Source organism: Prinia subflava, chromosome Z (assembly GCF_021018805.1).
Source record: "Prinia subflava isolate CZ2003 ecotype Zambia chromosome Z, Cam_Psub_1.2, whole genome shotgun sequence".
In the NCBI taxonomy this organism is placed as follows: Eukaryota; Metazoa; Chordata; class Aves; order Passeriformes; family Cisticolidae; genus Prinia; species Prinia subflava.
The window spans coordinates 101,396,257-101,411,569 of NC_086283.1; the positions used below are offsets into that span (position 1 = coordinate 101,396,257).

Sequence of the window (15,313 nt, forward strand, 5' to 3'; positions counted from 1 at the left end):
CTGATTCAAAGTGAATCATGTGCACCAATACCTGCTCCTCCAGATGTTTCCTCAAGTCACAGCCAGGTCAGTGCTCAGAAGCCTTCAAGTCAGCCACAGCCAACATTAAAACTCTGGACAATGAACTGTGAAGCCTTAAGCCAAGAATCCTTCAAAGAGGAAAGGAGTAAGCTCCCATTAACAGCTCAAATAGATGAGTTTTAGGTCATAGTGGATCTAAAAACCTCATAGAATACCTACAGCAGGTTAATGCTTTGGTTATAAACATTTTTCTAATGTTTTTAAAGGCAAGACCTCCATCTGCCTGCACGAGCACTCAGGGAAATTTCCCCACTCGTCTGGCTTTACTGGAATCCAAATCCCAGCTGCTGATTGTGACTTCCCAGCACCACTACCCTTTAGGACATATCCATGCAAACTCTCAAGTGCACCACGTATGAATTGACACAGCCAACAACTTTCCCTTTCAAAACTGCTTCTTGTTTCAGCAAAACAGAAATGTCTGACTGTAAAAGACCCACTCCTAGATAAAGCACAGCTATATTTGATCTCCTCTTGTGATTCTTTTTGTTAATATAATAGCAATAATAATAAAGAATAGCAGTAGGTGGCAAATTTTCAACACATTTAAATATGGAAAAATTAAACACAATGCAACTGTGTTGGAACTCTTCCATCCTCAAGGTCAAGGTGTGCTCCTCACTTTCATTATTAATAGACCAAATAAGATTAAACTTTACCCAGAAATAGTAGAGATTGGAGTATTTCTGCAGTTGGTGTCACACGTGCAAATCTGTCCTACTGGGAATGTGCAGCCTTGGAAGAGTTTGAGATGAGTTGCTGTCCCATGCACATTTATAACCCATCATGTCCAATCCTAAATAATTTCAGGGTGCTGATGGCCAAAAAAACCAGATGAAAACCAGTCCTTGGCTCTCAGAGTCTTTTGCAACAGGCAGGCTGCAAAGACTTGACCAAAATTTGACAGGTTAGCATAAGATAAAATTGCACAGGAGACTGAATTAATTTTCAGCTCACTGTGTTCTTAAACATGATTTTAAGGACCAAGTGAGTGAACATCCCCACTGCAAAAGAATGATTCTGCTCTCTCAGAATGAAGCATGTACAGAGAATTGTTTGATTAGAGAGAGGTTTCAAGGGAAATCAAGAACAGCCAATATGTGTTTCCCTTGTTGTGAGCATAACTGGAGTTTGCACTGCACAGAGCCCAGACTAACCTCAAGCAGCTGAGTAGCCTTAACTGCCTGTGGTCACCCCCAGAGAAAAGATGTTTATTGTTGGATAAACAACATGCCATCACACCCAACCAAACCTCAGCATCTTTTATGAATCTGGGCAAAAGTTCGCCTTGCAGAAATGTTTTGGGATTATGTCTTGAGAAACCCCGCAACCCAGAAGAAGCCCAGCTCTCAGGACTCCCTGCTTTCCAGACAGGTGATAAAAGCTGCATTCATCACACACAGGGGTGGAGAAAGACACAGCCTTGGTGTCCCACCTGCAGGGATGAAGACCATGAGGCAAAGGCCAGCCAAGTGAGAGTCACCGTGGGGTGAGGGACATGAGGATCTGTCCAATGAGTGGCACAAATGATTCCTGACCACTCTGAAAGTGTCAAACACTGGACTGAGAACTTCAGTTACTGGAACAATCTGTCCAGGGCAATGTTGGAGCCCCCCATTCCTAAAGGGGTTCAAAAGCCTTGTGGATGTGACATTTTGGGGATATGGCTCAGTGTGGGCTGTGCTGTGGAAACTGTTGGACTCTGTGATCCTGGAGGGCTTTTCCAACCTAAAGGAACCTGTGATTCTGTGCACTGACTCCTGAATTTCGTGTCCTTTTGCACCTCCATCGGGTCAGTGGATCTCCCAGTGCAGCTGCAAGCTGTTATGAATGCACCCCCACCACTTTGGCAGGACATCAGACACCCTCAGAGTGATCCAAAACCAGCAACACTCAAAGGAAAACCGGCACCTGGCTCCAGTTGTGAGCCTGCCCCTTGCACAAAGGCTCAGCCACAGACATACAGTCCCAAGGCTTCATAAACTCAAGTGAAGCAGCATAAAGCTGAACAATAGCCCTCCTTTGTAATTAATCCCTGTAGTGTAAAGTAATCCAGGCTGCCAATAGAAGCTGCTGGGTAAATAAGAATCTGTGACACTATCCCTGTCAAAGGCCCTGTGGGCATACGATGCCATGGATGTGAATGCAGGGAACAGAGGGTCATTCAAGCAGGAACACTTGGGGGTGTAACCTGTTCTCCTTGGCGTCCCACAGGGAACCTGACAGGAGGCATTTTATTGGGACAAGTAAATGCAATCACCCAGGTATCTGCAATTGCTAAGTAAAACAGCCATGGTAGAGCTATCTGGATCATGGAAAGTATTCTACTTTTGGGTTTTGATTGTGTGCACCCATTTTTCCCACTGTCTGTTGACCTTTTTTTTTTTTTTTGCCACACACTCTTTTCTGCATTTTTTATTTATTCCTCTTTTGTTTTTCCCCCTTAAAATTAACCTCTCCAAAACTCGCAGTCTACAGAAATTCTCTGTCTGTCCTGTGCTCCTCACCAAGGAAAAGGCTGAGTCTGACCACAACTCAGTCAGTTTTAGTATAAGCACCAATAGCCCCACCTTCAAACAGGCTTCAGATGCCTTTTCAAAGAAGCAAAAATGTGACAAAGAAAAGGAGTTTATTTTTTTCAAGCCCACATCTTTCTCACACAAAGCACAGAGAAGGTCCCAGCAGTGACCTCCAGTTCAAAAGAGGAAGGTAAATCCTCATGACAAAGATGGGAAAGTTCTCCTGGAGAAGATCAAAAGCTGAAGGTGCTGCAGGAGAGGGAACCTGGAGGAAACTTGTTTGATTGCCTTCAAAAACATTCCTGACTGTGACAGCAAATGGAGCATGAAAGCAAGGCATGAATCTAAGTTTGGAAACAACAGTGTCTGAGTGGTTTATAAAGAAAAACTGAAGAAATAAATGGATTGAAGATGTGATTGAAGAGACATAACCAGAAAGGAGAAGAATATGGCACTGAACTGCTAATGGGAACATAGACTTAGGAGGGAATTACTAATCTTTCCTTACATAAACTTACATAATTTCTCATTATCTAGGGGCCTAGAAAATATTAATACTCACAGAGTAAACATCACCATTTGATCTACTGGAAAGAAAAAAATACCCTAAAACCCAATCAAATTCGGGGCAAATGACTTGTATGTACAACAAAAATCACATCACAATCTCATTTCAGACCTTTACGGATCCGGAGGGAGGCAAATTAATTCAGACACATTTACATTTGCAGCTGACAGTTCACCACAGCAGTCTGGGGATGTTTATCTTTCATTAATTATGGTTCAAGGGGAACTGCAACCTGAGATAGCTGAGCTAACCCTCTCCTCTTACAGATCCAGACCTGCCACCTGGAAAGTGTCCAACCCTTCACCCATGCCTCTGGCCCCAGCCCAGCTCCTGCCGTGGTGCAGAGCCCAGCCTGTGCCTCTCAGGAGCAGGGGGTTTATCTCTGATGAAGGTGCTGGGAGCTGATGCATTTCTGACAAACGCCTGCCCAAATCTCTTCTTTCACGCCTGGGAGATGAGCTCACTCATATTTATCCCAGGCCAGGCACGTGGAGAGCAGTTCATCCACATCCCAGAGCCACGTCTTCAGAAGAGTGAGCACTCAGGACTGGCTGTTCTGCTTGTGAAATGCAAAGCAGCTTCAGCAATTTCACTGGAGGTGCACCAGCTGAGGGTTTAGCCCACGAGTCCCTTCCTGCTGTGAGACAGGTGTTGAACAGGATGTAGGAAATCACACACGTTCCCTTGAATCATCTCTCCCAGGCAGGGGCAATAATAAATTCAGATAAGGTGGTGTGTCATTTAAAGATCTATTAAGATTGAATGGTTGACTTCCTCCTCAAGGGAACCTCTCCTTAATTGTACATTGCTTTGACTCATACACTACCTTCTCCAGAGCTCTCCTGCCCCTGAGTGTCCTCAGATTCTCCATTTCACAAATCAATTTGGATTAAAAAAGCAGCAAGATACTTCAGCACACACACAGCCTCAGTGGTAACTGGGTGGGTTTTTGGCAAATAACATTTCCAGATGTTATCTCATTCCCTTGTGGCAGACACCCTGGGGATATCTGCATTTTTAAAATGCTCCAATATGCATTTCTTGTCAATAAATATCATTTGTGCATGCTAGCTCACATGCAGTATCCTTTAATTCTTACATATTCAACATACCAGCTTGCTTTTAGAAAGTTGTATCTCAATAGAGCAAAATTACTCAATGATTCTGGGTCAATTTAGTATATTCTTCCACTGTTAACATGACCTCAGTAAAAATAACAATACTTTGCCCTTCTAGAGCATCTATCAGTGCTCACAGCATTGCTTAAGTCTCGCAATAAATTGGTTTTACCAAATAATTGCTCCTAAGTGGTAATGTCAGCAACATTATTGCAAGAGGTCTACTAATTATTCTCCATAAGATTCAATCCTGGCAAAACCACAACTTTCCTCTTTTTTGCACCGAACCACACAGCTCTCTTTCCCCGCAGACCTGCAGCTGGTGGCCTTCACTTCCACACCCAAAATTAAGCTCCCAGAAAGGAGAAGTGCCCTGGTGAGTCTGTTTCCTCATCAGCCCTTGCAGATGGAGCACTGACATCCACCTGAGGCTGGTTTGCTGACTCCTCTTTCACATCCCCACCGCCTTCCTGCTCACCATACATCACCATGTGGCCAGCACGCTGGTACCAGTTTGAGAGTACATGTCTGGTGTGCAAGCTGTCCTGGCCTCCTTTCAACACCATTAGCTTAAAACCATGCTGAAAAAACAGGAGCCAGCTCAGTGTGGGCATCAAACACATGTACAGCAAAACCAGCATGGAGTTACAGCAAAAGGGTTGGCTCCCTTATGGAAATTTCCTGCAGGACATCACCAGAGACTGGAAAAACTTTGTGGACAGGACTGCAACCATGCTGCCTCTTTGGGTAGCACACAGGGGTACCAGCTGCATCTTCCAGGGTAGGATGCCTCTCATCTGTGTGTAGGTATAGTCAATCTAATTTAATGTTGTCATCACAGGTCCCTCAGTACTAGACGAATGAGTGGAGCTGGGCCAAGCAGTTATTTATCCCACCCTAAGACATCAGATCTAACACTGGAAGAAGAAATTACCCTCTGGAGACATCTTGCATCTTCCTACATCTCTCTCCACTGACTATAAAGAAAACTTAAATTAGCTTAGACTACACAATTACTTTTTATGATATGAAATCATCTCAAAACAACCCCGTCCTTTCCTACAAGGCACCAGAAAGCCAAGTTGTTTTTTGTTTGTTTGGTTTTTTTTTTAACCCTTACTTTTGGGCACATCCATGGGGTTCAGGCTGCCAATGAGGTCTCTGACGTAGAGTCCATCCCCATCCTCCTTGCTCAGCCAGTTGTTGCAGGGGAAGTAGAACCGGAGGTGAGGTCTGTTCATGTCGGTCACGATCACGCGGTCGAGGAACCACCCCGCGTTCAGCCCCGTGTTGTCGTGCTCAATCCTGGAGGAAGAACAACCCTGTGTCTTGGATTATGTAACCAAAAGAAAAAGAAAAAAAAAAAGAAAAGAAAAGAAAAGGAAAAAAAAAAAAGTGTGTTCTATTTCATCTGTAGAAAGCAGTTGGGGGATGATTTCTTCTTTCTTTATCTCTTGTAACTCCAGGGGGAGGAGGGTGGATGCCTTCTGATACCAGCCCAGCTGTTAAACCAGGTGGGGCAGTGTTTGTGATCTCTGTCACCACTGCCCACCCTCGGGGATATCTTCTGTTCATGGGCCATTGAGGGTCACCAATGACTGACACATTCCATCATCCATTGGGAGATGCTGCACCCAGTGGGGAGGAGCCAACCATTCCTACCCAGATAAAAATGGGGACACAGGGACCCCAGACATTCCTCTTTTCCATGGATTCCCAGAGGAAGACTGGACTCATCTCACCGCCACTGAACCTGTCTACAGGATCATCTCTGCTCCAACAGAACCACATCTGTCACTCCAGGAGGATTTATTTGGACTGCTCCCAACACCCTGCCCAACAGGGTGTCAGGTCATATTCCTGATTCTGTCAGGGTTTTCTAGGACTTTTGTTTGTTTGTTTGCTTGCTTGTTTTTTTGTTGTATGGCTGCATTTGCATTTTTAATATTCCTAGTAAAGAACTGTTATTCCTATTCCCACATTTTTTGCCTGAAAGCTCCTAATTGCAAAATTATAATAATTTGGAAGGAGGGGATTTTACATTCTGCATTCCAAAGGAAACTCCAGTTTTCCCTGACAGATACCTGCCTTTCCAAACCAAGACATGCTGTTTTGGTGTTATGGTTAAGACTGGCCACTAACACCATAATTTTGTGGAATATTATACACTAGGCAAGGTTGGAGCAACTGTACACATAATTCCTGTTTACGGCTGTCTATCCAAAGAGTTTCAAGGAACTTATGGGCTTTTACAAAGTATATTAAAAATAACAACCTTCCATATGGGCAGAGATCACAGGTGAATCTGTGAATCTTTTATTTGCAAGGAGATGTTCACAACATGCCTACACCTCCACATTCATTCAACATATGTATTCATTCACCTTGCACTCCATATCCAAAACATAAGGGACTCCCTTCCCACCCAGCACCCCTCCTGCTCTATTCTCCTCTTGCGTTGTTTTAACCACCTATTCCCAGCTTTCTTTGTACTACTTGCTAATTTTAAATTTTATATCAGTCAGTCAGACAGTGGTTAAACATAATAATTATCATTTACATTATACTAAGTTAGCAAAAGTGTATGGCAAACCCCATTTACCTCCATTGGGACATAAAAACAGTCCTAAATGTCTTTCCCCATGATTGCATATGACAGAAATACAATTCTTGGTGGGGAGCGTGGATACTTATAAGCAATACCGTAGGTGATTTCACACTTCAGTTCAAATCTTGGCAGTAAACAAGCTTTTACCACCCCTTAACTTCACCTTGATGGGAGCACGTTAAGAAATAATGAATAAAACATGGCAGTGCTTAAACCTCTACAGCCTGTCATGCTATTAACACCTCACAGAGCAGGTGCTGTGGTGGCAGCGTTGTGCAGGTACCTTATTTTCTTTATTTGTCCAACGTTATTGGTTTTCACTCGGAACACATCTGTTTTGCTCCTCTCAAAGGCCGTGCTGCTCCTGCAAGGCACATGCATCAAAAGGAATGGTGAGAACCCAGCAGCCCTGACAGCAAGCACACAAGTGCTAGCGTTTAAGGATAAAGAGGTGTCATTCCTAATGCTGGAAAGACCTAGTTTTCAATGCCCTCTCCCCAGTGACAGGTTTTGGATGCTCTATAAGTACTGACATTCAGCAGACTTTTTTTCCTTCTCAGACTCCAAGAGTTCTTCCAGAAGCTGAGGCAGAAGCTTTGAGGGAAGTGCAATATGCTTTTTGTGTCAAAGTCCCACTCCCAGACATGTCCTCTCCTGTCATCCTAGCCTCCAGGCATCAAGCAAACCTGCTCCTGGTGATGGAGCAAAGGGCTCCAGTGACTTCCCTGTGTGGCCACAGATCTGCACAGAGCTCAGCCAGAGATAAAAGGATCCAACCACATCCAAATTTCCAGGCCCATCTCCCATCACTTTTTTAAACCACTACTGAAACTTTGATGCTTCCTCCTACAATTTGTGCCTCATTCCACGTAAAACAATCATAGGCAGGATGTAGTTTGACATTTTTGGTGAAGTGTTAAGTGTGAAGTTTGTATTTCAAAGGTGCAGTTGCAGAAGCAATATAAGGCCTATTTGCCCAGGTCAGGGGATGTAGAATTCAATTCCCAGTTCTGCCTCTAGCCTGCAGTGTGATCCTTGGCAAGCACCTCTGTCCTTTTCTGAGCTCATATTTTCCACGAAAACACTACGAATAACATCAAGGCAAAGCTCTGAAGCCTCAGCCTCTCCCACCTTCCCTCCCTGGCGGGGCCCCGTTTCCCCCGGGCCGCTAAGCTTGGCTACGGATGATTAAACACAGCCAAACCCAGGAGCCGCATTAAAATGGACAAGGAGCCGCAGCACTCGAGCAGCGCCGAGCCGCGGTGACAAGAAGTTTGCATGTAGAGAGTTAATGAATATTAATGATCCCAGCAAGGAGGCTCGGCTCCTCTGGCCGCTCCTCATGCTGTGTGTGCCTTGCTCACAGGTCATGTTCTGTTCTGCTAGACCCATGCCCAGCCTTCCTTCTCCTTCTCTCTCAAGGCTGGTTCTCCCTGAGATTCTCCTCAGGGTTGCTGTTCCCCAAGGTAATAAGGTTTTCAGTCTTCTCTTCGCCCTAGGTGTTTCCCACCGAAGCCAGACATGACAAGTTGAGTCCAGCAGTTTGTGTTATCAAGCTGTTTATTCTTAATTATCTCTCAGGTCTTATCCAGCTTTGCAAGGTGTCCCCAGCAAAGCAGGACACGCGGCTGGACTGGCCGGATCAGAGAGCCCCGCACTTTATGTACGGTATCTTTGACCCAACCACCGTCCAGAATGTACTTTTTATTTACAAAATTTTACCAATGCCTACTACCTATGCTAACATGTCATTTCTACTCTAAACCAATCTCTAAAATCCAACTCAGCCAAAGATGGGGGACGAGAGCAAGAACAAGGAACACAGGGGCCACTCCCCAATTCCTCCATCTTGTCTCTTCAGCCCCATATACTAATAATCCTAATTTCTATATTTATATTCTATAATAAACCAGCTACTACTTATTTTAAATTCTTAGGGTTTGTGATTCTTCCTGCATGTGAGTATTCACTCCCATGGCCAGGGATCAGAGGCAGTGTCCTCCTGGGCTCTGTGTGAGGCTGGCTGAGCCCCTTGTACAGATCCCAGACCCTCCTGTCCGGTCTCCAAACCCTCCAGGGTGGCCAACACTCCTCCTTGTCCATTCCTCTGTTTCACACCCCGTGCCGGGAGCAGCACCGGTGTACGAGAAGGCTAAAATGGTTAACCTTGCCATGAAGACGAGGCAATTAAGCCCGGCTCAGCCTCCCCCAGCCAGCGGAGTGCGAGGCAATTAGTCTGTCAGGCTTGAATGAGCACCGTAATGACAGCAGCGTCTCCCCGCATCGGCTGGGAGATCGATGCGGTGCTGCAGACTGCCTCGGAGATGGCATGGAAGGATTAAGGGAGAATAATCGGCCCAAAGCTCTGGGTGCACCAGCCCCACAAACTGGCTGCTGGGTTGGGGCAGTGCTGGGCTCTCCCAGTTGCTGGGAGGGATGCTGAGGAGCAAACCTCCTTCTGCACGGTGTCCAAAAAATCATAGAAGATGCTTGGTGCATCCCTGTGGACATGGGACAAAGAGTAAACCAGACTTAATTAGCATAGCTTGGTTTGATAACCAAGATGCCATGGCAGGAACCAACAGAGCTTTGAAGATTACAGAAGATGGGATTAAACCAGTTTACAGTAAGAGAGGAGATTCAATCAAACTTCCGCAAGCAGAAGATGCTGCAAGATGTATGAGTTGTCTGTATGACCTTTAACATGATTATTGTAGTAGAAAATTATTAGGCTTCCTGAAGTGGTATATAAGCTTTTGGAAAATCTGAGTAAAATCGAATTCTGATCACCGAATCAGTCTTCCCATCTCTCTATCAATCATCAATACATCCTCAAACAGCTTGAGGAAGCACTGGAAAACATTATATAGTCCAGGAGCCAGACCCGTAGGAAGTTTTGCTGTTGGAAGGTAGGAAGAGTTCTGTCAAGTCTCTTCCCTTGAGATGGATCTGCAGCATCAACGGCACCAGGAAAGAATAATCCAGTCCTTCCTTCCAGCACTGCCAATTACGTGGGGAGAGAGTGAGGAAATATCCCGCAGTGAATGGCTACGCTGAAATTTAGGCTAAAAAAAAAGGAAGAAAGAGTGAAAGGGAGAAATTACAGCTGGACTGTGTCAGAGTCTGGTCCAGGCTAGGACTAGGATGAGACACTCACAGCCAGATTACCATAAGGAACTTGTTACACCAAACAATGAGGCACTCTGGCTTGCATAGCCCTGGTGGCAAATAAAGCAGGAAAAACATGACTTGGAAATTGCAGCATTGAATTTGCAATATTCGGGCTTGACTGTGTTCAAACCCAGGGATTTTAGACCATAAGTTTAGTCTAAGGATCTTCTGAATTTCACTAGAGCCCTGTCATTAATCTAAAATAACAAGCCTGGGCAACTCCAGAAATATGTTTCAGTTGAGTTTTTTATTTGACATATTTGATTTGCTCTAGCAGCTCTACTTTTTTCCATATTCTGTTGCAGTATTTTTCCCAATTGCTTTGTAAGAAACATCCAAGGAGCTTCATTGAAAACTACTCTATGAGAATAATATATAATATTATATATATTAATATAAAATGCTATATACTATATATTATGTAGTGTATTATCTATAATATATTATATGATATATGATATATGATATATGATATATGATATATCATATATCATATATCATATATCATATATTGTATATCATATATGATATATGACATATGACATATGATGTTTTATGTTTTATATTACATATCATATTGCATATCATATTGTATATTGTATATTGTATATTGTATATTGTATATTGTATATTGTATATTGTATATTGTATATTATATATTATATATTTTATATTGTATATCGTATATTATGTATTGTATATATAATTTTTTTTAAAAAGCTGAAGCTGTTTCCAGATTCTTTCAGTTGAGTAATTGCCTGCAGGCTGCACTGTTTGTGGCTCTGCAAATGTACAATCATTCAGAACACTTTGTGCCCTGGTTGGGTTAGTGGTGCTCCTGAAAGTCACTACAAGAACTGGAACATATTCCAGTATAGCATTTTTAAATCCCTCTATTCATCTCCTCTAAAGGCCATAGGCACAGACAACAGAGACAGTGCTATGAGAGTTTTGCCACTTCATGGTGGGTTGACTACATGAAAGCCTCAGTATTGCAGTTTTGTTTGCAAAAGTACATAAAATAAACATTTGTACGAGTAAATTTTTTTTGTTAGTGAGAGTGAACTAAAAAGAGTTGATCCCACCACTTAAAGAAAAGTCACATTTGAAATGGAAATTTTGAATGTTTGTAGATAATAGTCTTCCCTTTTGATCAGCTAACAGCACCCTTTTCATAACTAAGGTCCTAGGAACAGACAGAAAACCTACATACTGATCACAGCAGAGGCATAAAAATAATGACCTTCAGCAGTGATGATGTAGTAATCCAAACCAATTTAGCTTTGAATCCCTGCTTAACAATAATTTAAACTGCCTTTGCATTTGGTGTTTTACCTGAAAATGCCTTGTACCCACAGAACTGCCAGCCAAAGCACCATGGATTAAGGGCTGCACAGAAGCACAAAGTGTTATTCTGGATGTCAGTTCAAACAAAATGTAAAAAATGCTCCATTAAACCACTAGAAAGAGTCAGTTCTTGGTCGCATCTCCCTGAAATGCTGCCCACAGGTCTGCCTGCTCCTGCCATGGCTGTTTAGCAGCAGTTGGAGGAGCTGGGTATCGAGGATGATTTCAGAAGGTCATACAGCCCAAACCACCCTAAAGCCTGCCACTCTCTAGGAAAAAAAATAAATGCTACTTGGTTCACCTGCTAGGTATGGGGAGCTTCTCATGCACTGTGGGTGGGCAGTGTAGAGTATCACAGAATCACATAATCAAATATTTATTTGGGTTGGAAAAACCTCCCAAGGACATCCAACCATTCCCACAGCACAGCCAAGGTTACCACTGACACACATGCCCATTTGCCATATCCACAAGGCTTTTAAACCCCTCCAGGCATGAGGACTGGACCCCTGCCCTGGGCAGCCTGTTCTGGGGTTGGACAGTTCTTCTGGTGAAGAAAATTTCCCTAATATTCAATCCAAACCTCCCCTGTCCCATCCTGAGGCCATTCCCTCTCCTCCTGTCCCTGTCCCTGTTCCCAGAGCCCCCCGGCTGTCCCCTCCTGTCAGGAGCTGTGCAGAGCCACAAGGTCCCCCCTGAGCCTCCTTTTCTCCAGGCTGAGCCCCTTTCCCAGCTCCCTCAGCCTCTTCTGGGGCTCCAGCCCCTTCCCAGCTCCGTTCCTGCCCTGGACACGCTCCAGCCCCTCAGGGTCTCTCTTGTCCTGAGGGGTCCAGAGCTGTCCCCAGGATTTAATCTGTGTCAGAACTGAATTGAGAGGGACAGGAAGGAAATTTCTTCCCCAAAACACACAATGAAAACTGCTCCTTTTTCCATATATTTACAATTGCTGTAGTGTTCTCTCTGCACCTCCTGTTTCACCCTTCAGCCAGTATCATTTGTAAGGGTGGCATGGAAAGGTGTCAGGGATGAGCACTGGTCTGTCCCTGTTGTTTTCCTGGCTTGAAAGCACAGACAGCTTCCCTCATCCTCAGGTTGTCTGATACACATTAGAGGCTGTGAGAATCTGTGTTATCAGGCCTCTGGCTAAGATGGCATCTTGCCAGAAGATGCAAAAAGTATTGGAAAAATGCTGACAGTGTGTTGGCCTCATGCCTCTGCCCCTTCCTACGCATTCACTGTCGATCATTCCTGGAGAGAGGACACTGTCCTGTACAAACTAACAACTAAAAAAAAAATCCCCCATATGTTCATCCATATTTACTCTTAGCACAGAGCTCCAATAGCAGCATCATTAACCTCCTCCTTGGAGCAACAAATACTCCAGGGAGTTTGGTCTGCAAATATTTAGCTAAGACTGCTGTCATGAAGCTGACAGCGTCAGTCAGCGGGTGGCTGGAAATACCACATGAGGCAGCACACGTCCAAAACCACTCCAGATGGAAAAGGAACCAGCAGAAAAGCACAGCCACTGTCAATGTCTGTACCAAGGACATCATCAACCAGCAGAATGAATCCTGCTTAAACAGACAGTGAGAATTTGGTGAAGAAGCCACCCCGCTTGAGAGGGTTTAGTTGGGTGAGATTAATTGCTCGGGGCTGTAGCAGCACAATGAAACCCACAAGCCAAAAACCATGCTGAAACCATGGGAGCCTGAATTTACCCCTAAACTTTGCAAAGTGCCACAAGACACACAGACTCTGCCTTATCCATAAGCACTGCAGGTACAGATTCAGACAGCCTTAATTACAGACGTTGGGTAAGTGCTCCTTCACTTTGTACTGCACGGAGCAGAATCATCTTAATATCAGTTTTTTCATCTTTGGTGGTGTGATTTGCATAAACAGAAGTAGTGGTGTTTAATTTAGATAAACTTAGCCATGCTTTATCATAAAATCATTGAATTCATAGGATGTCCTGGTTTGTTAGGGGCCTTAAAGATACTGTCTTTCCAATCTCACAACTGTGGGTGAGGATGTCTTTGTTATCTGCAGTTTGGGTTTTTTTTCTAGAGAAACTGAATGCAAAGCAAACAGTGTCACCAAAAAATAATGCAAAGGTTGCTTGGTATTTTCCAGTATTAAATTACATTTTTAATTACATTAACTTTGCCAGATTGAGGTAAATTTTAGCATGTTGAAAATTTTCGTCCCCTTCCCGTGGAGAAATATTTTCAAATTTTTGATGAGAATGAGCTCAGGCATTTTTAAGACTGACATTAATGAGTTGGGATAGGGACAGGATTTTGAGCAAGACAGAATGGTTGAGTTTGTTCCAGGAATACACCTTACTCTCATCCCAAGGGGAAAACTGGCCAGGTTTTACAGTCTGAAAAAGGCAGCTAACACTTGATCATCAGGGACCTGGGACTAACAGCTGAATTCCCTTAAAAGTCAGGCTATTTTAAGAAAAATCCTGTTTTTCTCTCTAAGTCTTGACCTTCCTTATGGCTGTACCTCCAGCTGCTGTGTGCATAGCTGCTGGTGGATTATAATTGATACATACAGCAATTATACCCACTCTTATATTTAAGTTGTTCAACACCTCTGTCTAAAGACTCTCTCAGGTATTTTATTCCTGAAATACTAGACATAGGCTGGCTAATAAAGCTGAGCAAGAGAGAGAAAAAACCTTCCCACTTAGTTTCTTTTTCAGAAGTGAATATGGACTCCAAAATGTGCTGCTACTTAACGCCGTCCCAGACAATTAAGCCTTCAGAGAGCCCTGAAAGTGCTGCAGACTTGCACAGACATAAATCAGGGCGCAGTTAGATACATAAACAGCTGTGAAATGGGAAACATCCCGTGGCATTAAAGGAAAAGGATCACAGCTCCTCCCTGAAGCACCATTTTGGCAGCAGGTGAGAATCCTTCCCCCTCTGCACTTGTGGTTTGTTCCCTTCCTAAACTGAGCAGGCCTTTCTGCACCAACTACCTAACCCTTCCTAACTTATTATATTAACTGCTCAGAATAAATATGCTGTCTTTCCTGTATTTATTTATTTATTCCTGAGCGGTTAAATAACAAAGTCAGATCTTCGTCCACTGGGCTTGACTTAAATGTGTTAGAGCTACAAACATTACTATCCTCTAAAGACTATCCTGTACATACTCTGCAATTAATATGTATTTGCTGTCATAAAGAACAGGAAAAACTCTGTATGGTCACCCAAGACCAGGTAGAAGTGACTGCCGATTCATTGTCCTCAGCATCAGAAATTTAGAAAAAAATCCTTTGTATCATCCTCAAATTCAGTAAGAGGCCAGCTGTCACCAATTATTTAATCTTTCTTCCACATTGTCATAGCTGCTAAATCTTCTCTTAACTCTTTCTTCTTTTTTTTTCCCTCAAGGAAAAACCTCTCTGTTATATTATTTGCAGTTGTCCTTCTTTTTTTTCCCTCAAGATAAAAGCCTCTCTGTTATACTATTTGCAGTTGTCCCCAACTGGACCAAGTAAGCCTAACACTGAAAAGTTACACTAGCAAGAGAAACACAGATCTAGACTAAAAACTGTGAATGAGCTGGCAGTGACACTCCAAGCTGAGTGCTGTACTATTTCCCCAGCCTCAGCCTGGTGGAAAGCACATGAACATGGAGAAATTAAATACTGTGGAGGATCAGCACTCTTTTATCTGTGTGGGACCACAGAGGATCAACTCATGCCCATGGGAAAGGTCTTGACAGTTGTCAAAATGCCACCGAGCAAAGCCTTGGTGTTCACCCATGTGTCTGTGATGGAGCCGGTGGAAAGAAACTCATTTGTGGTGGTGTTTTTAGCTTCTGGCTGAGCTGTACCCGGTGCAGGGTGGTAGATGAGGAACTGAGGAGTTGCATGAGCTGG

At 43.7% G+C, this 15,313-nt stretch overlaps 1 protein-coding gene across 1 annotated transcript in view; it reads right to left on the reverse strand.

Moving 5' to 3' along the window:
• The window catches only part of LOXHD1 (lipoxygenase homology PLAT domains 1), a 172,254-nt gene that overhangs the window by 121,830 nt on the left and 35,111 nt on the right, over window positions 1–15,313 (reverse strand). The window contains exons 3-4 of the mRNA XM_063423238.1: window positions 7,178–7,258; window positions 5,407–5,591 (exon numbers count right to left, since the gene is read on the reverse strand). Coding sequence (XP_063279308.1) covers window positions 5,407–5,591; window positions 7,178–7,258 — 266 coding nt within the window. The remainder of the gene's footprint in view (window positions 1–5,406; window positions 5,592–7,177; window positions 7,259–15,313) is intronic.